The sequence below is a fragment of the Triturus cristatus genome, chromosome 2_2, assembly GCF_964204655.1.
Source record: "Triturus cristatus chromosome 2_2, aTriCri1.1, whole genome shotgun sequence".
Lineage (NCBI taxonomy): Eukaryota > Metazoa > Chordata > Amphibia > Caudata > Salamandridae > Triturus > Triturus cristatus.
In genome coordinates, this window is record NC_140582.1 from 840333523 (window position 1) to 840360277 (window position 26755).

Below are 26755 nucleotides of genomic sequence, written 5' to 3' on the forward strand. Positions count from 1 at the left end.
CTCAAAGTAATACTTAGATACCATTCGTAAATGTAACCCTGCCACCTCCAGGCTGCAGGTAGTCAACACCACTCTGTGCAGGACCTTTGGTCTTGCACAGTGGGGGGGCTGGCTATAGGGCCTCGCCCTAGGGACCCCATCCCCGAAGGCCGTTTTTTAAAATATTAAAAGTAAGGGTAGCTGCCCCATGCCACCCCAGTTTGGATCCACCGATATGCAAATCAGTCTTGACCCTGCTCCCCATTGGAACAGTCCAACCCGAACTCTCAGGCCATGTCCTCCTTGGACCAGCAACAAAGCATCATACGATCAGTTTCGGGGTATCAGCCCTGATCAGCAAGGCTAGTCTGGTGGAGAGTGGGGGTTCCAACAGGCCCACTGCTTACACCTACCTACAGGCAAGCCAAAGCCAGCCAGCCAACCAACCAACCCAGTCCACTTTAAAATACCAAAGCAAATAAAACCAAACGCAGTGTACCCTTTGATCGCTTCACAGTAGGGTGGTAAATGCATAAAACAGCTTCTCTGACATAGTGACGGAAAAAATGAAAGAAATGATTTCGCAGACTGAGAAATACAGAGACAGTGCTATATGACGAGATGGGGAGGGGGAAGCTGGAGATTCTTTGAGTCCGTAAATGAATAACTAGATACATTTAGTTTGAATACACTTGTTCACATTTGATCAAATCCAACCTAATTGTTTACCTTTCTATGTGTAGTCATAACTTAAAAATGAATAACTTTGATTTGCAATTTTTTTCAACAGTTCAGCCATATAGCTATATGGGGAAGCATTTTATTGTGGATAGTGTTTTTCGGTTTCTACTCTACTTTGTGGCCTGCTATTCCCTTGGCACCCGATATGTCTGGAGAGGTAGGTCGTTTTGCAATTATTGCTGTTGGAACTGCAGTCTTCCAATTTTATGTTGTTTTGTTAATCATTTGTATAGCCCACAGTCAACATTGGTATTGCCTTATAGCGCTTGCCTTGCCAACATATATATAACCTTTCTGCCATAACCTGAAGTGCACCGGTTGATTAATTACTTCTGTTCTAATGTGGAATATTGTCAAAATAATTAAAAGTGCCTTTTACATGCATCAATGGAAATAAATGTGTTTTCCTATTTGTGTCCTGCAATTGGGTTTGATGCAAATTCTGATTGTTTTGCTTTACTTTACTGTCTGAGCTCGTGCTCTCTAATTGCTTGATTCAGCTGGTTAGCTCCACCAGACATTAGACAGGCCTCATTATGTATTTCCAGCTTGTGCCTTCAACACACTCCTCATATAGTAGTACTGATCATCTAATCAAAATTCCTATCTTGATGCATTTGCCAGTCCTGGAAAACATGTACTGTGCATTACATTGCTCCTTATTAACCATAAGAATCCTCAAAAGAAAACTGACACAAACCCTGATATGGTCGTCAGTATTTTAAATTTGCACTTGGGAAACCAAAACCATTTACCAATCTTGCCTCTAAAATCTCACTAAGCAAAGATATGAAATACATTTCTCCAAGAGATATTACCAGAGGAATTTCCACTTTAAAATAGGCAAACAGAAACTGGGATCGATCTTAGAGATTTTGTGTCAGTGTTTTGTTTTAAAAATTTACCAACCATATAAAAAAACATAGTCCAAGTCAACTGCTGAAACGACTGCAAAGCATACAGAACGCCTCAGCCCGCCTGATCCTCGACATCCCTCGACACAGCCACATCACACCCCATCAAACCCCACCTGAGAGACCTGCACTGGCTGCCCGTCAACAAGAGGATCACCTTCAAGCTCCTCACCCACGCACACAAGGCACTCCACGACACCGGCCCAGCATACCTCAACAGACGACTCACCTTCTACACCCCGGACCGCCAGCTCCGCTCTGCCGACCGCGCCCTCGCCACCATCCCCCACATCCGAAGAGCGACCTCCAGCAGCAGATCGTTCTCCTACCTCGCCGCCAAGACCTGGAACACCCTCCCATCCTCCTACGGCAGACCCAAGACCTACTAACCTTCAGGAGGCTACTCAAGACCTGGCTGTTCGAGCAGTAGCAGCACCCCCCGCGCCTTGAGAGCCTCACGGGTGAGTAGTGCGCTCTACAAATTCCCTGATTGATTGATTGATTGAATTTCATGCTTTTTGTAAGCCTGTGGCAACTGCACTCAATATTGCTGTTCATTTGTGGGAATGTTTTGGTCTTCCGTAATAAAACTGGTAATATGAAGCAGAATATTTGTAGTCCATTAACGCAGGAGTACATGGGCCCGCCCTGTGATGGCTTGATTCTGTGGCTATTTAGGCCTTTTCCGCATGGGCTTGGCGCATCAGGGGTCCCCCCACTCACAAGTTCGGTTCTGAGGAGAGCAATGTTCAGTATGGTCAATGCGGGCCCAACTGACCTCCAGTAACGCTAGGGTAATGCAGGCCCAAAGTCAGAAACAGCCCAGGAACTGGGGTCCCACTCCACAGCGCAGAAGAGGGGAGATTTTGACTCACCGGGCCTTCCGATGGTGTGTTTCTGTGCGTGGCTTCCCACAACATCACCCAAGCCTCGTTGAGTATACCAGTGGGCCTCTGATTGCCGCCAGCATGCCGCACAACTCATCCCAGGGACCACCACGCTGCAACACGGTTCAGTGAATAAGGCACAACAGGAGGGGCCACAGGTTGCAGGTGTTAGGCTCCGGTGATGTCACATTTAATCCTGCAGCTATTTAGGCCTGTTCCGCATGATCGTGCGGACCAGGGGTCCCCCCACTCACAGGCTTGATTCAGAGCATTGCAGTGTTCAGGATGGTCAGCGCGGGCCCAGCTGCCCCCCAGCAGCACCAGAGAAGTGCAGGCTAAGACTCAGGAAAGGCCCAGGACTATGGCCTCGTTCCGCGGTGCCGAAAATTGGGGATTTTGACTCATAGTCTTTCAATAGTTTGTTCCTGTGCGTGGCCTCCCCCAGCATCATATCAGGTACCCCGGCGGGCCTCAGGCTGCGGTCAGTTTGTCGCACAGCTCCGTTCCGGGACGACCATGCTCCTGCACGCCTCAGACAGGGCTCCTGCAGCGCTTCGGTGTTCCGGCCAGCATCGGCTCTACCCGGCCTGTGCAGCCGAACAGATGGGTTGGGGGTGCCGTTCTTCTGCAGGCCCAGCCGTCGTCACAGCTGCTGACAATGCCCACCACACAGCCTGCCAAGAGCATCGATGCCACTTTCTGGGGCTCATCCGCAGCACAGCTCGGCGAGCACCAGAACAGGTTCACTCAGGAGTCAAGGAAAATGTCCGGCCCCGTTACTCCCACCAGCTTCAGAGTATGGCGCCGACTCGTCGGCTGGGACCGCGCCGTTACTCGCCCCTCGTCGGGGTTGCTCCTCTCATATTGCATTATCTTTATGGTTGTTCAAGAGTAGGGGGAAAGATTAAGACTGGATGGCCCCCAGTTCCAGCGATAGTGATGGGATTCTTGGGTCTCGCTTTGGGGCTCCGTCAAGTTGCGGCCGCCATGTTCGGCGGTTAGGCACACCCCCATATCACCCGGTAATCTTAAGGAGAAAATCCACATATCGACTCCCAGCACCTGTTTTCTTGATGCATCGCTGCAAAAGATCGACGCATTGCCACTGCCTGCACTGAAGCGTGGTTCCCGCTGATAGCATCGACCATGGTTTTTACCACAGGACCCAGCTCACCATTGCAGCACATCAGAAAAATCACTGCAGCATGATTCTTGAGCACCGTGTCACCGACGTCCGTGGTAGCTGCTCCGACTCTTCCACAGTACCTGCTCAAGGCTGAAGAATTGGCGCAGCGTCTGCATTGACGCAGTGTGTCTGGATTTTCCACACATCGTCCCTCAATGCCGACTCTTAATCAACACTGCCCCGCAGTAAGGAACCAAGGCCGCATGTCCGGAAACCGACGCATCACCTCCCCTGCCAGTAAGGAACAAATCAATCAATCCGGAGTTTATAAAGCGCGCTACTCACCCGTGAGGATCTCAAGGCGCTCGGCGGGGGGGGGGGGGAGATGCAGCTCCAGATCAGTCGAAGAGGCAGGTCTTGAGGTCCTTCCTGAACGTGTGCAGGGTGGGGGAGCGTCTGATGTTCACAGGGAGCTCGTTCCAGGTCTTGGCTGTGATGTAGAAGAAGGCTCTCCCACCTGCTCGGTTTCTGCGGATGCGGGGGACCTCTCCCAGTGCCAGGTCGGCGGAGCGGAGGTTCCTCTTGGGTACGGGGGAAGGAGACTCTCTGGTTTGGAGTTTCTGTAGAAGAGTTCTGTTGATTCCGGCGAAGAGGGAGTTGCCGTAGTCCAGTCTGCTGGTTATGAGCGCGTGGGTGACGGACTTCTGCAATCGGGGGGGATCCATTCGAAGGTCTTGCGGAAGATCCGCAGGCAGTTGAAACTGGTGGAAGCGACGGCGTTGATCTGGCATTTCATGGAGAGGGAGGAGTCGAGGATGATGCAGAGGTTTCGTGCGTGGTCTGTAGGGTTGGGTGGACTTCTGAGGACAGAGGGCCACCAGGTGTTGTCCCAGGCGGAGGTGCAGGGTCCGAGGATGAGGACCTCGGTTTTCTCTGAGTTGAGCTTCAAACAGCTGTCTTTCATCCAGCTGTCTTTCATCCAGGCTGCGACATACTTCATTCCTTCCTGGAAGCAGAGTCTGGCGTCTTCGGGATTCTTCGTGAGTGAGAGGATGAGCTGGGTGTCGTCGGCATAGGATACTATGCTGAGCCCATGCTGTCTGACGATGGCAGTGAGGGGGGCCATGTAAATGTTGAAGAGCGTGGGGCTGAGCATCACCTCCCCTGTCAGTAAGGGACCGATGCATCACCTCGCCTGCCTAGCATTAAGGAACTAATAGCTCACCTCCCTTGCCAGTAAGGAACCAACGCATCACCTCCCCTGTGTAGTAAATAACCGACGCATCGCTTTTCCAGCATCTCACCTTCCCTGCACCTTACAACGTCTTTGATTTTTGACGCATCTAAGGTACTTTGTGCTAAAACTAACGCATCCATTGATTTCTATGGACTAAACTTGCTTAATCTTTAAAAAGGGATATTTTGACTTGTGTATGTTGGATGTTTGTCAATTTGGTCTTTTTATTCAGATAAATATTGCCTATTTTCCTAAACTTGTGTGAACTCCTTTTTTAGTGTGTTCACTGTGTTACTGTGTGTGTGAGTTACAAGCGCTTCACCCATTGCCTCGGAGATAAACCTGACTGCTCGTGCCAAGCTACCAAGGGGGTGACCAGGGGTTTTATTAGCTGTGTGACTCCTGTACCCTGACTAGAGTGAGGGTCCCTAGTTGGACAGGGTGCAAACCACTGCCAACTAGAGACCCCATTTGTAACAATCCCATATATCTGCAATATGTGCAAAAAAATGTCTTTATCCTGTTGAATGCGTTACACGAATCTGATACATACATCCGTATATTATCAGTTTATAATGATATGGGTTCATCCCATTCCTAAATCCACTTCCAACCCAAAGACAGGGCATCTCAAATCAAATCAAATATAACTTTATTCGATTGTTAAAAACAACCATAAAAGCATACATTAAAAAATCATTGCGTTTATGAAAGTCACAACAGTTCATTTAGCGATAACTCAATGGCTTAAACACCAGAATTATTAATACAAATCATTCAAGGACTTAATAGAGTGCATTATATTATACTTTTCCTAGTGCAAGTCACTTTTTTTTTTTAAACAATGTAATTGTGGCAACACAAAAATGATTATCCAAATGTAGGATATCTAACATAGCCAAACGACATTGCCGATGACCCACCTCTCTCAAAAATGGCAGTAAAACTGTGTGCCTAATATGACTGTAAAATTTACAAAATAAAACAACATGGATAGTACTTTGAGGAGAAACATCATCACAAGGACAGGGCAATAATTTGTGCGTCCAATCATTTGTTATAGGAAAACTAACCAATCTGTGGAAGATTCCAAATCTAAAACGTGATAGTAGGAATCTATCATAGTTACCAGGGACATACAACAAATAGGGTTGAATATTAAAAGTTGTTAAAATTAATTGGTGTTGCAGGACAGTAGGTTTTAGGATTTCCACAGAAATTCTCACGGAATCCAAAAAAGCAAGGCCCTCCTTCTTCAAGTCCTTACGCGATATGGCTGAGATAGTAAGAGGATTTAAAAAATAATCCAGCTTTCCCATGTCAGCTAAAAATTTACCTACATATCTCAGCCATGGTATCCTCATCACTCCTTCCAATTCCAAGATATCTATCAATATATCTCTATTAAACTTGGTTTCATCTTTAGTCCACATCCTGTGCCATAGTAGCACTGGTTCAAGTTTAATAAGATCAGATATAAAAGGAAGACCCAATTCTGCATGACAATTATAGTTAGTGGAACTCTTGGGTACTGCGAGGATAAATTTCAAGAAGGAGTTTTCAACTGCCTGAATGGGAGCAGAGTCAGCAAAGCCCCAAAATCCTACTACCGTACATTGCACCAGACACGCATTTAGCTATGTAAATCTTAATTAATTCTACCGGCGGTCTGGTACCTAGTTTCATAGAGAATGATTTAAGGGAGGCAGTCGAGCGAACCAATGCAAGTTTTTTCGCTGGCACTGCCGGACCTCAAGAGTCATTCTGGTTGAACAAGATACCCAAATAAGAAAATTGTTTAGTGGAGTCAAGCTTCTGTCCTGCTATAAAAATGGCCTTTTTAATTTTGGGATTTCGACCACAGCGCATGATGAAAGTTTTCGAGATGTTCACTCTAAGGCCCAACTCGTTCATAAAGAGGGCAAAACTATCCACCACGCGCTGTAATCCCACTTGAGTACGGGACAGTAGCACAGCATCGTCCGCGTACATCAACGCCGGGATTGGACGACCAGCAGCGTATGGGGGGTCAAGTTTACTATTGCACAGGGCTTTCTCCAAACCATTTATATATAAATTAAAAAGAAATGGGGCGAGGACACAGCCCTGCCTAACACCACTCCTGATTGGGATTTTGCCCGTGCATTGCCCTCTAAGGCCATAGCGGACGCGAGCTGAAGCGTCACTATAAAATCGTTTAAGAAAATAAATAATATTGGATTCAACCCCAAGTTGTCCCAGCACAGTCCATAAAGTGGAATGGTCAACACAATCAAATGCGGCCGAGAGGTCAACAAAGGCCAGGAACAAACTCCCTTTCCTGGCCCTCGTGTACTTCCCGGTCAGCATTAAAAGATTTAAGCTCTGTTCCACTGTTCCTAAGCCGGAGCGGAAACCATATTGTAAGTCAGATAAAATAGAATTATCCTCAGCCCAAAGCAAAAGCCGGTCCAAAATTATTCGACCCACTATTTTAGTAAAGGAATCTGAAAGGGAAATGGGTCTGTAACAACCCGGATCGTGTTTATCCCCTTTTTAGGTCGAGCCTAGAGCAGCGCAAGCTGCTTGCTCGACTTATTGTAAAGGGGTAAAAAAAAGTGCTACCAGATGCTGCCATGGCCGGCCTAGAGGCTGAGTGCATGTGCGCGGGCGCGCGCTTTGCGTGCCTCTCTCCGCGCTTCAATTCCCTCCCCCTCCCCCACCACAGATCTCGTCACTCTGCTGGCCTCATTAAGGGCATCGCGATCACTTTCAGCCTCATTAAGTGCATCGCGATCACTTTCACTTTCGTCCGGCTTCAGCGTTAGCTCTTGTTTCATTAGTCTTTTTTTCCTAATCATTCAAAGTGGGTTTATGGGCGATTTATGTGCCCGTCATTTCCAGGCTACTGTTCATTTGCGTTCATGGGTGCCCACCTGTGGGTGTGTGAACTGACTGCTTTACGTTTGTTTTATTCCTGCTGTTGTGGAAGGGATCGCTTTATTAACACCAACCATTACTCATACGACATGTTCCCACTAGATCTGACGTCGCCCTCACACATACTCGAGCACGGACAGTGTACCAACATGTTGTAAATGCTTCAAGCTAGCCTTGGCCGTCGTAGCAATGCAGGCTTGAGCTGCCTTTCACAAACTGTAAGATGGGGTCTCGCCAGCATTTTGTGGGCGTTTTCATCCATTGCACACACTGCTCGTGGCCTTTGGTGAAGTCAAATTACAGCGTCATACGCATGAAGTAGTTATGCTTTTTGCATATGCTAAATTGTGGACAATATCTAGGCATGTTAACGAGTTGCAGTGTTCCCCTTAAGCCAAAATCCACCCACGTAATACAGTAAAACTGTGCCTTGAAACTCTCCATAGGTAGTGCATTGTTGATCTGAAATATGGGGAAAATAAAGAGTTACTTGCCTTTTGTGGCTTAAATATGAACTCTTCTCTGGAATACGGTGTAGTGACCTGAGGGCAGGGCACTAGGACCCTGCAAGACACTAGGTGGACACGAAGGGAACCGGACACCACATCCGGTCAGGGGATGTGGGAGGGATTGCAGAGTAAGGGAGCGAGGTGGGCAGACGTGCGTGGGCACGGCGACAACAACATAGACTCCAATAAAGTATTCACTCATCCTTACCTGTCTCCTGTGAGTCTGTCACGAAGCGACACGACATCTGGCGACTGAAGGCGGGATCCGAAGGACAGAAGTGGATTAGAACGTCTGTTTCCTGGAGAAGAAGCGCGACGGAACCAGGAGCCCACTCTGGTCCGCTGGCCAACTCAGGAAACACTCGTGCGTGGTGGAGTGACGGGGAAAGAAGAGCGGAGCCAGGAGCCCACCCTGGTCCGAGCAGTGCAGCCAGAAAACAGCGCGACGCGGGAGCCCACCCCGACCGACACATCGGTAAGCGCGCTGTGCATAGTGAGGAAATAAAGAGGGAAGCGGCAAGCAAATAAGCTCCTGCACCCAAGAGCACTCCGATTAAACTAACGCTGAGAGAAGGAAGGCGCGCGTTAGTTTGAACAAACTATCGCGAGACTACGGCAGCCATTTTAGAGTCAGGCATCCCGGGCCAATCAGAAGCAAGAAACGAGCGGCGGCCATTTTTAAAAGTCAGGCGAAGGGAGAAAGAGAGAAAAGACACCTCGCAAGACTACGGCGGCCATTTTAGAGTCAGGCAAGGGAGCCAATGAGAAGCCAGGCATAAGAGGCGGCCATTCTGAAGTCAGGCGGCCATTGAAATACATTGAAAAAAACAAGAAAAAGTGGAATAAAGGCGCAAATAAAGGAAATAAAGCACAAGGAACAAAGAAATAAGAAGAAAAATAAAGAAATAAAAGGGAAAGGAACAAAGAAAGAAATAAAAGGAATAAAGAAATAAATAAAAGAAAATGAATGACAACGAGGAGAAGCAGAGCACGCAAGCCATTTTCCGCAGGCCGTTACCATTTAGCCTATCGGAGCCACAAGCGGGCATTAGGTGGGAAAGATGGGTCAGGAAATTCGAGCGCTACATGAGTGCCACAGACGTCCCGGATAGCAAGCAACTGCACCTACTACTGAATCTCGCAGGGGATGAAATAGAAGATCTCTTATTAACATTCCCTACTGACCAGACTGCGGACTACAAGGGAGTGATGCAATGTCTCACACAAAAGTTCGACCCCCAACGAAATGTCGATTTTGAAAGATATACATTCAACACGGCATGCCAGCAGGGAGAAGAGAGCTTGGACGACTTTGCAACGAGACTAAGGAAGCTGGTCGCATATTGCGAGTTTGACAAGTTCGACAATGAGCAAGCAATAAGACTGCGCATCATCGAAGGGTGTAAATCGGTGGAGTTCCGAGCACGAGTTCTGAAAGAACCGACGACGTTGGAGAAGATATTGACGATGGCTCGCACAGAAGCACGGGCCACGGAGCAAGCGAAGCAGATGGAGATGGGGAAAGAGAAGAAAGCGGAGCTAGCACATCGCGTCACTGGGAACTTCAAGAAGAAAGAATTCCAGGCGCCGGTCCTACAAAAGAGAGGCGAACAAACGTGCTATCGATGTGGCCTAGAGTTCCCGCATGTAGGCGCCTGCCCAGCAATGGGTCAGAAGTGCAGGAAGTGCAACAGGGACAATCACTTCTCAAGCACGTGCATGACCAGACAATTCAGAAGTGAAAGAGGCAGAACGATGAGGCCACGGATGACAAGCAACAGATACGCACGACACATGGACACGGCAAATCGCAGCTCCTCCGACGAGTCAGAAGAGACGGCAGCATCTGTGAGGGAAGCGAGACTATATCTGATGTCAGACGCCCCAAGAGAGGACAGAGAGACAGAACATGTGCATCTCGTAGAAAAAGAACAAATAAAGAAAACGGCCACTGTGGACATCGGCGTAGGAAACCACAAAGCAAAGTTTGTGCTTGACAGTGGAGCAACCTGCAACATCATGTGCATGTCAGAATATCAAAAAATGATAGTGAAACCACGGCTATCACCATCAACTGTGGACGTGTTCACGTGGGGTTCCAAACGGCCGGTAGAAAACATGGGAAAATTTACAGAGACTCTGACATACAAAGGCAAATCATACCAAGATGAAATACATGTGCTTAAGGGTGACATCCCAGCACCATGCCTGCTTAGCAACGTGACGGCCCAGGTGATGGGGCTACTGGCAATGACGTACCACATGTCAGAAACGGAAAACATCTTACTAGAATACCCAGCCATATTGAAGGGTCTTGGCAAACTAAAAGGAAAACAGATAACATTACACATAAATGAAGCGATCAAGCCAGTGGCCCAGCATCACAGACGAGTACCAATTCACCTACAACCACAAGTTGAGGAGGAAATAACAAGTCTACTGGCACAGGATATAATTGAACCTGCTGAAGGACCGACGCCCTGGGTGTCCCCGATTGTGGCAGTCCCAAAGAAGAACACCTCAAAGATCCGCATCTGTGTGGACATGAGGATCCCGAACACCGCAATCGCAAGAGAACGTCACCCGGGGCCACACCTAAATGACATGATCAGCTGCCTCACTGGGGCTTGCCGGTTCTCAAAGCTGGACCTGTGCAAAGGGTACCATCAGTTAGAACTGGACCACCAGTCCAGGTACATCACAACATTTTCCACACACATGGGTCTGTTCAGATACAAGCGACTGAGTTTTGGAATATCGTCAGCAGCGGAGATATTCCAGGAGACAATAAGGCAAGTGATAAGACCGGTACGGAACAGCCTGAACTACAGCGATGACATTTTGGTATTTGGAAAAACAGACAAAGAACATGATGCAGCGTTGCGTCAAGTGTGCACACAACTGGAGCGAGCGGGCCTCACGCTAAATGGAGAGAAGTGCGAGTTGGGAAGAGGGGAACTAGTGTTCTTCGGGCACATCTTCTCCAAACGAGGGATGAGGCCAGACCCAAGCAAAGTTGAAACACTGAAAAATGCAAACCACCCGACAGATGTTGCAGAAGTACGGTCGTTTCTAGGTCTCGCCAGCTATTGTGCGCGGTACATACAGGACTTCGCCACGGTGAGCACACCACTAAGAGAACTGACAAAACAAGGACAGAAGTTCATCTGGTCTCAGGAATGCGACAGGGCATTTGAAGAAATAAGAGAAGCGGTGGTGACTGTGGAACACCTGGCCTACTTTGACCCACTACTGTGCACTGAACTGACTGTTGATGCCAGCCCAGTAGGACTAGGAGCGATACTAGCGCAGCATCTGCCAGGGAGAGATTCACAAAGGAAAATTGTTGCGTATGCGAGTAAGAGTTTAACGGACATTGAAAGAGCATATTCGCAACCAGAAAAAGAGAGCCTAGCAGTGGTCTGGGCGTGTGAACATTACCACATGTTTATCTACGGGAAGTCATTCACCATCATAACTGACCACCAGGCGCTAGTGACGATCTATGGCAGCCCGTCAGCCAAAATGCCGCCCAGGATTGAACGCTGGGGCATAAGGTTGATGGATTATGACTTCACAATTGTGCACAAGCCAGGGAAAGAGCACAACCCAGCAGATTACATGTCGAGGCACCCACTACCGAAAGCCCATGAGACGACATCGATGGCAGAGGAGTACCTCAATTTTATACTGAAACAAAACACCCCGGCACCAATAACACTAACAGAACTGGCAATTGAGACGAAGAAAGACGCCACGATGCAAATGGCTTTAGAAGTAACAAGAAAGCAGCGATGGAGGCATGTCAACAATAATTGTGCCTGGGAAACAGGAGTATGCAAGGAAGAAGTGCTAGCTCTCAAGAAGATTAATGAGGAACTGTCAGAGACAGCCACAGGGATAATGATGAGAGGAACAAGAATAGTGATACCAAGATCACTCAGGAGGCAACTGGTAAACCTGGCTCATGAGTCACACCGAGGCATAGTAGCCACGAAGAAGTTGATAAGAGAGAAAGTATGGTTCCCTGGCCTAGACAACATGGTAGAAGACACCATAACGACCTGCCACCTATGTCAAGCAACAGGATCACCAGCTAGGAATGAACCACTACAAATGTCGGAACTTCCGAGAGCGGTGTGGACAACACTAGCGGCTGATTTCTTTGGGCCCCTAGAAACAGGCAACTACCTGCTTGTGGTCATAGATGAATATTCACGGTTCCCAATAGTACGACAGGTCCCGTCGACATCAGCAACAGCAACACTACCGATACTGGATGACATCTTTGCAGCATGGGGTTCACCAGAAACACTAAAAACAGACAATGGTCCTCCATTCTCAGGGGAAGACTTCCGCAGATTCATGGCCTACCTAGGGATAAACCACAGGAAGATAACTCCTCTGTGGCCTCAAGCGAATGGAATGGTGGAGAGGTTCATGGGAAACATCAAAAAGGCAGTTCAAAGAGCAAAACTGGCGCAAATTTCACTTGGCCAAGCTCTATGCCAGGTTCTGCGTGATTACAGAAACACACCGCATAACTCCACAGGAAGATGCCCAGCAGAGCTAGTACTGGGGCGAACAAGCAGAACAAGGTTACCGCAAATTGAGGCAACAATGACACCGGATCACAGCAGCATTGCAGAAAGAGACAAAGAGGAGAAGAACAAAATGAAAAGATATGCAGATGCCAAGCGACATGCCAGAGTGTCAGACCTAAAGGAAGGAGACACGGTGATAGTACGTCAGCGGCAACAAAGGAAATCAGACAGCACGTTCTCCAAAGACCCGCTAACAGTAACGAAAGTAAAGGGACCGATGATCACGGCAGAATCAGCACATCAGCGGATAACACGAAACAGTTCACATTTCAAAGAACTAAAAGAGGAAAAAAGAGAGGACCAGGATAAGGACACAGTAGAACAAGAAGAGCAAGAGCATAACAATGGTGAGGGGCCAGCAGAAGAGCAACAGACGGAAGCAAGCCAGAAAAGAGCATGCAGACGTCCAAAAAGACTAATAGAAGAAATGTGATGATGGGAGGCACACCGACAAGTGCCCGGGCAGACTTTGCATCTATCTCTATCTACACATCTCTATGTTTCATTTTTCTCGTCACTTCTTTGTGACAAAAGGGGGAGATGTAGTGACCTGAGGGCAGGGCACTAGGACCCTGCAAGACACTAGGTGGACACGAAGGGAACCGGACACCACATCCGGTCAGGGGATGTGGGAGGGATTGCAGAGTAAGGGAGCGAGGTGGGCAGACGTGCGTGGGCACGGCGACAACAACATAGACTCCAATAAAGTATTCACTCATCCTTACCTGTCTCCTGTGAGTCTGTCACGAAGCGACACGACATACGGGAATAGCAGAATTTACAGTTATGCTCTTTCCATAATTTTTCTCTCTGGATACTGGGTTGAGTAGAAAATATCTTGTGGAACAGCGAAAACAATGTGAGCCACAACTTTGAGACATTTTCTCCTCCAAGTCGTGCGATTATCTCTTTATTTAATATTAAAGCTATACCCTTGCTTTCAGTTTTCAGGCAATCTAGTGGCCTTATGCATTTTGCATAAATAAAAATCGTTTCTCCGTTTTCTTTGTGGAGATTTTAGGGGAGAAGAATTTTACCATACCCAAATGTAGATGTGCCCCATGGCTCTCGAATCTCACACCTGCAGTGTAGACTCCAGCGTTTTCTTGTGACCATTAGACTCTGTCTAAAGACAGTGCTGACTTGTCTAATCACAGAGCATTACCAACCTAAGGCAAGGAAGGTTGTTTGACAAGTGCTTTCATATTTGTCTTTTGTGGAAGTTCTGTAGGTGATGGATAATCGTGGACAAGGGTTGGGCCTTGTTTACTGGTTTCTAGGAGTTCCAAAAGAGTTTCTGGCACTGGGAGCCAAGAACACTTATGTCTGTGTTCTGAGATTGTCCTATGAACTCTACTTTCAAATGCAGGGTTTTCGTTCAACAGCGGCTCGAGTGGGATTCTCATGATTGGCGAGCTTGGCAGTAAACATCACTGGTGGTGTTCCCATATGAAAATTGGAATTTTTGTTTGATGCTCCTGGCTACCATGAGGAAGCTGCACTCGTTTGTGCACCAATCTTCCCATTAATAGCCTGGCTGTGCGTCTCTTCAAAAGAGAGAAGCCTCAATGTAAATTTTTTTTAGTTGTGCATACAGGAACACAAACCATGGGCCCACTGCCTTGGACAGATGAGCCCTCGTTTTGTTATTAAAGTGGGCTGTAAAGCTTAAGTGTTTGAGAGCCTCAGGCTTTGATGCTCCTTCAAGTTGTCTCGTGCAATACTAGAGTGATATGGGCTTTGTTGAGATGAAGCTTGTGGCACTCATTGCTGTCTTGGTTGTGGTAACTATTAGCCTGAAAACTGGAGTTAGTGTGAATTTGCATTACCTCAAATGCTATGAATGCACGTGGTGAGATTTCAATGGATACATTTCGCCAAGTAAAACATGATGGAATATATCAGTAGATAGCAAAGCAACATAAAGCAAAAACACACATTTCATTGGTAATTCCTTTCCCTCAGAGAAAAAGTTGCAATAGTGCAGAATTACTGGTGTTTTTAGGTCTCGCCTACGCATAGGAGGGCCTTTAGCCGCCGCTCTGCTCATTTTCAAGCATACACTCGTGCTTGTGGCGGCATCCACCTTGCGGGAGCAAGGAGCGGCGCGCATGCTAATTGGCTGTTGTTCGCTCCCACAAGGTGGATGGTGCCACAAAGCATGAGTGTGCTTGAAAACAGCTGCTGCTTGTTATTTAAGTAGCCTTTGATGCAACTTTGAATGTTGTCCTTCTGAAGTCTGTGCTCTGTATCCAGTCTCACCCGAGCTGTCCCGTGTGAGCTGCTCATCTGAGCCCTGTTCGTTTGACACAACAGCTTAGAGACAAGTAATATTACGCGGATGCACACTGCTTTTAAGCATAATTTAAAGGCAGTCAAAGAGACTATTACAAGGATGTGCACTGCAATACCTATCTAAAAATTATTAACTCAGTATTTGTATTTTTTATTTTCTCTGGCATACTGGCACTCGCTGTACTGCACTTGCTCCGTGTCCTCGTTGCGCATCACTTGCGACCTAATCAAGCCCCGCCCCCTCCACGCGACACTTTCTGGACACAACCCCCAGCAGACTGCTCACTGTGGACACAGGGCCTCTGACTGCATCTCTCCCTTTCCTTCCGGCCTCTTGCGCTCTCCGCCTCCAGATCACCTCTCCAGTTCCTGGCTCTGTTCCTCCACTCCTCTCCAGCTGCCTATCCACTCTCTATCTTGCTCAGTATCCACCTCTCTTTCTCACTCCCCACATGCCGGTCCTCCCCATCTCTTTCATCGCTCCTTGTCTCTGCCATCTGCTCTTTCTCTTTTAACCCTGCTCTCTCTACCATCTTTCCTTGCTTGTATGTATCCTCTCTACACATTTTCTCTCCTCTCTTTCTCTCACACTCACATCTCGACGTCTTCTGCCCATCAGTGGAAAACCTATATCTCCTCCATTGTCCCGCTCTCTTCCCAATTATCCCTTTCTCTCTTCTATGTCCGTCTTTTTCTAAGTCTCCCTCCAGTCAGCAACTGCCTCTCTACATATATATATATTTTTTTCTTTCTGCTTGTTTTGCCTTTCTCCCTGCATGTCTACTGCTCCTCTCTGCCATGTCCTGTTCACCAGTGTCCCTCTTCTGTGCAATCTCCCTGTCAAAACTCTCCCCATTCACTTCCATTCAATCTGCCTGTATCTCTTTCCCTCTGTTCATGTCTGTTTTTGCCAGTTCGCACTCAGCCTGCAAACCCATTGCTATCAGCATGTGCCTGTGCCTCTCTTTAACTTTAGCCTGTCTCTCTTTGACCTTGTAGAACTACATGCCTCTCTTCAAGCCCTCCCTCCCTCTCACTCTATTTGTGCACGTTTCTCCATTCCTGCCTATCGCATCTGTGCCTGTCAGTGTTCACTGTCTGCCTCCCATGAGCATGCCCTTCACTTTCTCCTTGTCTCTGCTGGCTCACTCCCTCACTCTATCTGACTCCAACCCCACCCCAACTTGAGGGCATCCCTCACGCCTCTCCTCCAATCTGTCCCTGCCCTTTCTGTGACTGCCATAGCCCATCTCCACATCTGTCCCTCCCTCCCCTACTTGCCAGGCTTTCTCTCACACTATGTAGCTATGGCTCTCTCCTTGCCTGTCTGCCTGCGCCTCTTCCTTCATGCCACCCCTTTCTGTGTAGTTAGTTAGTCACCCCCGCACGTAACCTTTACTGCCCATATTTCTTTTCTGAATGCATTAATCTCTTCTGTCTTACTTCTTATTTGCCTTTGTCTCATGGGAAACAACCAATCTTGGTCCCCACTGTCTCTCCCTCACTATAAATGTCTCCTACCTCATACCTTCCTCTACATGTACCTACCTCTCACGTACCTCCATTCTCTACTGGCTGTTTCTCCTCCCCTCCTCTACCTGCAACAACCCCCATCATCAAACTCAAGGCAACTCTATCTTTGTTCCTGCCTGTCTTTTGGGACCTTATAAGTATTTAGTTATGCAGCACAATATCCTTGGTGCAACACCATGAACTGTTGCATGGTTAAACACTTATAAGGTCCCAAAGGCGAGACCTATTGGCTATGCCAATGCTTGTTTATAGATGGGCACAATTATGGACTCCACCCAAGTGGGCAATAATTCTGTAATACAACTAGCGTTAAGCACCTGGACCAGAAGGGGACCCCCACAAAGGAACAATTGCCTTAAAAATCTCTATAGGGACACCGTCCAGACCTGGTGCCTTCCCGCCCTGACTCACACGTAAGGCTAGTTCAACCTCTTTCAGGGTGAACATTAAGTTTCTTGAGATGGGATAAGCAGAGGGATTCAAAAGAGGGCTAGACTTACCTAGTCCTTCATATACTTTAGTAAAATGATTAATCCAATCTGTTTCAGCAATTGCTATCTCTAGAGTTGGGCCAGTAGCATCGCTAAGGAAAGGAGTTCTAATGATCTTCCAGAAGCCCGCACTATCCTTCCTTACCGCAGCGTCGTGCAATGCTTTCCAAGATTCTATTTTTAGCTCGTTCTTTCTATCTTGTAGGGCGAGCTTATACTCAATCCTAAGTCTACTCACTTCCTTTGCACACCTAGGTGATTTATGCAGTTCTTTCTTTAAGAGAGAATAAGCTCTTGTGCACCTAGAATTAAACCAGCCTCCGTTTTGTTTATTTTTAGTTTTACATTGCCTAATAAGGGAGGACCTGATTTCATTGCAAATAGATAGGAAGGATGCAAGAATCTCTTCAGATGTAGACTCCTCCCTCAAACAAGTCACTACCTCAGACATACTTTTAACAATTACTGTTTTAAGTGTTTCTACTTGATCCACCTTATCCCATCTTAGCGTGTAGCCATTCATACTACCAATGCTCAAATTTTCACGCAATCTGTCCGCATCTATGTTATCTTTTGGGGCAGAATTCCTTGGAATCAGAATGGTTACACAAAGAGGAAAGTGGTCACTTAATGCAATATCTGAGACCTTGAAAGAATATATGCTACCAGCATGCTTAATAGTTACTAGACCAAAATCAATTGTGGAAGTACAACCCCTCCCAGTAAATGTAGGAGGTAAGATGAAAGGGGTTGCACAAACTTCATTTACAAATCCCAAATCAAGTTTGCCTTTTAGTTCGTTAAATTGTTCACCCAAAAGGCAATGATTAAAATGTGACTGACACCAACCATCTTCCTGGGTGAGACCGCACCTATTGTCTCCCATCATGGTGCACAAAGTACAATTAAAATCACCGAGGAGAAGGATCATCATATTATATCCACAAAATTTACCTTGTAGAAAGAGTGCATTAGCCAACATTTTAAAAACATTAAGTGCATCACCAGGAGGAATGTTATTATACAAATTAACCAGGGCAATCGGAGTGTCTGAGTCCAAAACGAGTAACAGAAATTGGAAATAAGTATCTTTGACAGGCTCTGTTACCTTTAAGATGTTCAACTTATTTGACAAATAAATCATCAGTCCACACTTAGCTCTACCGTGGATAACGTCCACGGCTGGTGTGTGAAAGGTCTTAAAACCATTTATATGGACCGGATCCCTACTCCATGTTTCTTGTAGACAAATCAGATCGTACGTCTGAATAAAGGCCTGCCACAATGGGTTACCAATCTTAGATTTGATACCAGCAATGTTCCAAGAACAAAAATTACATAAAGGAGGACCCAAAGGGGGGGGAGATAGAAGAGTCCTCACTCAGACCGACGGGTAGAGATACAAAACCACACTCACTCCGCTTCTCTAACCCACCAACCAGAGCCTCCGGCCCCCCTGTGAGACCCTCAGACGTTGAAGGACTAGGATCTAACCCCTTGCCTTCCTTGCTGTTTTCCCTTAAAGTAATAACAGGCATAAGATCCGTGACTATCTCTGGGGAGTTGTGAAGGGAATAGAGTTGTAGTCAATCATTTGTGTCCAAACCGCTAAGGGTGTCAAAGGGATTAAACGTCGGGATACCATATCTCCCTCCCATGGACCCCCCCTGACTTAATGTTTGGCAACCGGGACCTGAAAACCTATCCAGGCATTGGGGAGAGTAGAAAAAGCCAAGGGGGAGAATGTTAACAAAATCAGAACTAGCTGACCCAGTACAACCCCTCTCAATTATATTCCGAACCAATGGTGGTGACCGAAATGTTAAAATTACACAATCACCGCTCAGAAATTTAGTCGACGGGCCTAGCCAACTAACTCTTCTAACCATCTTGAACTCAGGAAACAAGGAACTATTGGGTCCAAGCTTGGTAGAAAGGAAATTAAGTGCTTTATTCCTGAGAGTCGACCAGTGTTCGTAAACACTGGGGGGGACAGGAGGAACATTTGCTAACACCACTGAATATGGAATAGCCTCAGGGGGCAAATTAAGAGTTGGTTAAATTGATATTGAATCAGCCTCCCTAATATCTTCAACTCTTCTCATAACAGTCTTAAGAGTTGTTAGTTAGCACTTGAGGGGCACCGGATATAGCTACTACGCTAGGTTCTAAACCCCTGGGTTTATTAAACTCAAAACGTCCCAATTCCACATTGGTTTTAAATTGAACGTTTTTCCAAGGCCCCCGTTGTTTTTTTGGGATTACTATTTGCTTCAGGCGGAGTCACTTGGGGTAAGATATGGGGTGATTTAACCTGCGTAGACTGCAGATTTCCGGTAAGCTGTTTCTCCATATTAATTACCCTGGATTCTATATTCGATACTTTAATACGAATAGGTTCTAGGAGAGTTGATATCAATGTCTCCATTTTTCCCCAAAAACATTCCCCAACTACTGGTTCACCTGTACTAATCGAGGGGAAGGCAATCTCTGTCTGCCTACTACCCTTATTACCTTTCGTTTCATTTATTATTGCAGTAGATTTACGTTGCTTATGGGTAATCTTCCCTTTGACAGTCAATATATTTGGTCCTTCCTTATTAATATGATTTTGTTTACGCTTTGCCTTCTGCCCTCTAGTTGTTACTCGAGGACTGTGACTATCTAAATTACAATTGATGCCGAAACCAAGGGCGAACCCTCCTTTCTCTATTGAATCCTTAGGCAAGGGTGTGATCTCAGAGGATACATTTGCTGGAGGAATTGTTGATGTTAAAGATAACCTTGTACTAATAGGCATAGAGGGAGATGACAAGTTAGGCAAGATAGAAACAAAGTCCTGGGCAGAATGTGTCAATCGAACACCAGGGTGGCCAGCAAAAGAGGCACTAATATTGAGTCCTGGGAGTTTACTCTAAGCATCGAAACATTTGTAGCAGGCAAGGGAGGAAGTGTGCCAACTGGAAGAGAGAGTCTCCTTTCTGTACTTTCAATAGCAGAAGCAACTACCCCAAAAGTTTGCTGCAGCATTCGATCAATCGCTGTCAAGCTAGGGAGGGGAGTATTAGGAACTACTTTTTGCTTAGTAGCAGGACAGAGTTGGGGGAAAGTATTCTTCCCCATTATTTACCACAACAAGGGATCAGTGTCCAAATTAATAACAATATGAGTACGTTACTGACCAAGAGACCTGACCCAGCCCAGCCTCTACCGGCCCCTGACGGCCACGGACGGTCCCGCTCCTATCCCGGGCTTCTCCCAGCGCGACACGCACACGTCCGCGCGGGCCGAAGAAACCGGGAGGAGCTTTATGCGCCTCCTGGCGCGTTAGAATCAGGGCGGCCTGCCCAAGGGAGTCCTGGGGCCTGTAATTGTGAGTGGCGTGACCGACGGAGCCAAACCCAGCCGGCTAATGTCCCGGATAGGTCACAAGGGCTCAGGAAATGGAAGCGGAGCAAATCCCGGCCACAAAAACAACCACGGAGCCAAGCCCGGTAGGTAGTCAATCAGTCTGTCCACGGGGCCCTCGAGATCTCTGCCCTCTCTGCTACCCCACAGCACAGGGGCGATGACCTCCACTCTTCACAGGCCTCTCCGCAAGGCCCAGCTGAGACAAATATTATGACTGGGTCCTGGGTCTCAAAGTCCGACCTGTGGGCCACGTCCCCCCCGTTCAACACGACCTCGTGGCCTGCACACCGAGCCAGTCGCAGGCCCACAGCTGATGCAACAACCACCGGTGTAAAGCACGACTCGCAGCAGCAGCTGGGAGGGAGAATGTCCACAAATGTAGGACCACACACCGCCCACAGGCGGCACAGCAGTCCAAAATCGTAGCCCCTCCACTAGTGGCTGCTTCTCGCCTCCACGATGAGAGGTTTTGCCTCTCGGCACCGTCCGAGACCTGCACGGGACCTCCTCGCCTCAATGGATGCCTTGATTTTTTCACTCACCTGCTGGCCACACCTGGTGCTTTGTGCTGTAGTCCTACTCCCTGCTGATTGCAGTGCTGCTAAACTGTTATGCAGGGCTGGGCCGGCTGGATGTTGCTCTGGCAGGTTCCAGATTTATCGGGTCTGTCAGGTCTAAGTTCTCTCCAGGACCCTCCAGGACCCGCTCCTCTCCCAAACTCTCACTGCTCTCACCGCTGCTCCTGATGCTCGCGGTGCCCTGGCCCCCCCCCCACGGCTCTGCGCCGCTCACAGGGGCTCACCGGGGATTCCTGCAGCCTCCTGTGGATCTTGTTACGGCTCCGGTTCAGCTCCCGGTTCACAGAGCACAGTTCTTGGCCCCTGCGACTCTGCTCCGCTGACGCTTGCCGGTTACCGCTGCTCACCCGCTCCCGCACTCGCACAAGGTCACATGCAAGACAGGGCATCTCTATGCACCCATTGCGCCAGTTGTTCAATTACTAATGCAAATAGCATGGGGGATAGTGAACAACCCTCCCAAGTTCACCGTACTATTTGGAAGGTCAGGAACTGTGAGCCATCAACCCTTACTTTTGGATCAGCTTACAGTAATCTAATTCACAATAGTAAGTATGGCCCAAATCATCTTGTATATCGAAAAGAAGATGAAATGCTATTCTTCAACTGTTCCAGCAAGGAACAGGTTGTTATAAAGTGTATGAATGCTAAGTCCAGTCAAAAGTGCCAGCATAAATCCAGAGTGGTCTGGATGAATCAGAGTATGCATAATTTGCGATTACCTATTTACATCAAGTTCAGCTAATATTTTAGTATCACTCTTCAATAGGGAAATCAGTCGGTAGGAGAAGTATTATTCCCTTGGTTTACCGTTCATGTGAATTAGTGCAATAAGGACAATTTACACATCCATCAGCAGTATGCCTTTCTCCCTACTTTCCATATATATGTGTAGCATAGGTTACACAGTTGGGTCAGCTACTTTTTGTGAAAGTCCCAGTCAGGGTTGGATTGGGATCAATAATTGGTCCGGGCACCCTAAAAAAAAGTGGACCACATTTGCAGATAGTGTCTTTTCTCAAAGAACTGCTTCAGTGTTTTAAGTGTTATAAAAAGAAGGACGGAGGGTTCTATAAAAGAGGCATGTTTTCTTAACTTCACTGAGATAAAAACGGATACAAATGTTGCCAGGACTCTGTGCATGGATTAGTTCACAATGATGAACCACACCTGAATATAAGTGAAGCCACTTCTGCTCAGGCCCCCTGCTCAATCTGCATACATTAATGGGCCGGCCTAGTGAGAGACTGGGAATGACACCTCTGCCCCCTTGGTGAAAGGGAGGTAACAGAGACCCATCTGCCTCCAGCTACAGGCCTCTAGACAGGATACCCAGTCCCCACTGAGCCGCTGGTGGCATCTTACCAACACAGACACAGTCCAAATCGTATACCGTGCTGGCCAAAAAAGCAGCCAACTGCTGCAGCTCAGATACTGGCTCGCCCACTGCCCGAGTGCCCGCCTTACCAGTCGACCCTGGTTCTAGTATCCTATTCAGCTCGGGTGATTTACTTGATTGCCACTGCAACAGCCCAGTTTTAACTCAGTTTCCTAGTTATGTGCTTCCCTTCTCTACCTGCTGCATACATTCTGAATACAGCTTCAAAACCTAACAATCCTATACATATCGACCGCATTATCAATCCCAGAGGTAAGACTCACCTTATAGATTTTGTGAAAATATGCAGGGAAGACTATTTCTTTATCGCCCATTCCCTAACCCATGTATCTTTGTTTTTTATCTGCTATGTGTCTCACAGCTCCCTTCCTCTTGAACAGCCGCACTATCATGTTCCCTGCCATGTGAGAGAGCCTTGGCCAACTTTTCCTATGTTTTTTCCTTCATAGGTGCAGTAATCTAGTGAAGTTATTTGTGTATCTCGGTATGTCCATGCCTGCCAGCATACGTATTTTATTTAGGGCTTTCAATCTGTTTTTCCACTCTGTCTTTTACCATCTTGATGGATATCAGACAGCCAGGTATAACCATCCTATATGCTTTCCATAGTGTTACTGCCCAAGGCATGGACCCAGGGTTATTTTTAAAGTGTTTCACTGCAGCCATCGACATAGCTGCTACCATTTTTTAAATGTGAGCTGTCATGTATCAATCCTCCAGTTCCCTATCATCTTCCTCCATCTTATGTTCACTGCCATCACCAGTGCCAAGTGAGGCGATATTCCCAGAAGTAAGTAGAAGGTGTGATAGAACTTGATTGTGCCAGTGTGGTCAAAAATAGCCTAGTCTCGAGTTTGTGCCTCATAATAGAATGAGTAAGCCTCTTGGTACTTTGAAGACCCTGCTGTATGTCATGGAGACTGATGGCATGGGCAGATCCCCTCAATCTTGTACTGGCAGTCTTGCATAATTTTCTCACTACAGACCTGTCCATTGATTCTTCCATAACTAAATTAGAGTCCCAACCCAGTATCAATGGTGCTTGGGGGAACTCTAAAATAAGGGCATCCAGAGCCTGCAAAACAATGGACCGAAAACCTGGCTGAGCTGAGCCCCTTTGTTGAATGAATATTCTTAGTACCATGGAATCCTTGATTTCAATGCACAAGAAGAATAAACCTTTTATTACCTTGGCGCCTTTCAACCTTATGGTATTTTAGATGACCATGTTCATTGTGAGGTATTTTTCCTGTGTGCCCAAGTTTCTAGACTCACTGCGCTGCTTTATTGTGGATGGAATGGCACTCTCGTATATCACTTTCAATAGATACCAGAGTATCACTCCCACATCACTCCATTCCATGTTCCACAACAACAGATCTGAGAATGAAGGTTGTGCTATTAAAGCATAAAACAAAAAACATTTTATGCATTGAACTAGGGGCTAATAACTTGCTCCTCTGTGCAGATGCAATAATCTTTTGAGTGATCAATATAGTTACTTAGCAACATTGCTAAGACTCCACAACCAACTTTTAATGAACTCTTAAATGAGATGAGAACTTTTTGCTAAATTTTTCTGTAACAAAAGAGCAGGGCAATGTTCATCCCAAACATTCAAACCCTCCTTCTAAAGAATCAGAGGTTAAATTCTCGTATTAATGGGTAAAGTTCATCCTCATTTCTAAGGACTCCATTACAAAAATTCAGAAAACCTTTAGCCTTTCTATCACGATGAACATCACATATCGTCCTCCGTAACGAAATCTTTAGTACTGCAAATATCACCACTGTGGAAGCGGATCATTAGCTGCTCGCTTTAGGCAGGTACATTCCTGGAATGTTTGTAAAAAGGCAAGGACAGTCCTTTTCTAAAGAAAGCTCCTGTCAGTATAATTCAGCTCAATAACTTCAAAACAGTAACAGTACTCCAATTCATGGGCAAAATAAAAAACGTTGAGAGCATTTAACTGAGAAACATATGAACAGAAACAACCTCCTTTACGCCAATCAGTCCGGCTTCAGGACAGGTTTTAGATTTGAATGTGCAACACTAATGCTATTTGTTTATGCCCATAAAATCATGTACTGAGGAGAGGCATGTATCCTAGTGTTTCTTGACCTCACCGTAGCCTTTCATGGCTACTATGAGGTAATCATAATACTATCCCTAAATACTCAACAGTACTGTCTTATACTTGTTTAGATCCTACTTGTCTGCGCAGGTCTAATATAGGGAAGACTGGAAAACAATCATTCTTTCTCCACATGGGGTCCCATAGGGTTCATTCTGGCCCCCCACACTCTTCAACATGTATGTGGAGCCTCTAAATTATGAATTAAGGTATAGGTCAGTATACAGATGACACTCAGCTCTATTTAAAGACAACTTCCAAACAAGACACTGAAATGGTAAACAAAAGACCTGGAGAAGATTTGGGCCCTCATTATGAGTCGGCAGGAGTTAGGTGTGGGGATATAGCAATCTAAAATCTCCAAGTGCAGCCAGGATCTCCGCACCGAAATCCTTAAGGTTTAGCTCTAGAATTGGTATTAGCCTTGCAGACATGACAATACCAGATGAAAATCTGTGTGTTTTCCTTGATTCTAGGGTCTATTGCCTAATATTTACCTTTACTGAAATTCGCCGCTGCTTTTAGCAGGTGATAAATATAAGTAGGGGACCCTGACAGGTCTGGGGGTGTTGGGTGGTGGGCAGAAAGTGTGTATGATGTAAGGGAGGCCGTGGCCTTTCTGGGAAGAGTGTTGTGTGCTTCCTCTACCCTTATGGGAGTTAGTGGGAGCACAGCTGTGATTTCTTGGTCTAGATAGCATCCTCACACAGAGTTTACTTCCAGGTCTTCGGTATGGGGAGTTGGCCTTTTCCCTACTGGCAAATGCAACACATCCAGCAGCATTTAGACCCAAAGCCCTTCAATATCTGCTCAGTCACCAAGCAGCTGGGCTAATGATTCTTCAGGCCAGGTTATCTTCTGGGTGATGCAGTCTAATAATTCTCTTTTACCAGAGCTCTCTTTGCATGAGTTTTGTTCTGGTTGTCCCCACCTGGTAACAGCATCAGTAATCTGAGATCTTGGCTCTCGGCTCTGGAGCTCAGGTATTTCTCATCCTCACTGCTGTGAGTGTCCCATCGATGATCACTGAGAATTCTGGCATACTGACCTAGGTCTATATCCAGTATTTATCCTATTTTTGCAGATCTAGATTCAGTATTTACATCTGAAGCTGTTTTCAAGCAGTTGCTGTCATTGCGTTTTTTAGCTCCAGACTGGTCAGGCCAAGTTGTTTGTTCCTCAAGTTCAGAAGGCTGAGGGGTGAATCTGGATGTTCCCTGGAAGGAGAATCCGAGACAAAGGCACAAAAGAAGGAGAGGCCTTCCCACTCAACTACTGAAAATTGTCCCTTATTAGCACCCTGGGAGAAAAATGTCCCCCTTCTTCCTTTCACATGAGTCTGGTATTCTTCTATAGGACCTCAGCAATTTTTGACAAGCTATAACCATATCTGACAAGCTCTCTCCATCCTCATCCTTTTGTACCATACACCCACAGAATATTAAAAATTGTCGCCTTTAGTAAATCAAAATACTCTCCACCCTAGTTCACACACTCAATCTGTGCAGTCCACGTGCACTCCATAACTGTCTGCTGCAGCCTACCCAAAGCCCTTTGCTGTAGCTCTCCACCGGTAGCTGGCTTTGTATTACAAAGTGGGCCCCACAGGTTGTAGCTCATAATCTATTTTTAACAGATCTTTCCTTAGGTGAGACACCATTAAGGATGTTCACCATGCAGCAGTGGTCCAAATACCAGAGTCAGAGAGTGAAAAGCTTGGGGTTTTTCCCACTTATAAACAATTTTCCTAACAAAGCTCAAGGGAATGTATCACAGATTTCTTTGATTGTTTGGCAAATGAATTGCTCCAGTATCATATGATGGAAACTGCTGGGCTCCGCCAAAACACCTTACCGGCTTCAGTCACTAATGGGTCTTCAGTCTAAGGATTCAAAGGTTGTGGACACATGCTTCCTACCTGTTTATGAACTGTCACTGTCTCCTCCTGCACCATTTCTCTTACCCCCACCTCAGCCTCAGGTCTCTTTAGAGATGGA

General features: G+C 46.7%; 1 protein-coding gene across 6 annotated transcripts in view; it reads left to right on the plus strand.

The window, feature by feature from the left end:
• Positions 1-26755, plus strand: part of ATP8A1 (ATPase phospholipid transporting 8A1) — a 1017459-nt gene that overhangs the window by 820638 nt on the left and 170066 nt on the right. For all 6 annotated transcript variants that reach the window (XM_085642166.1, XM_085642168.1, XM_085642167.1 and 3 more), the window contains one exon: positions 770-877. In XM_085642166.1, the coding sequence (XP_085498292.1) occupies positions 770-877 (108 nt within the window). The remainder of the gene's footprint in view (positions 1-769; positions 878-26755) is intronic.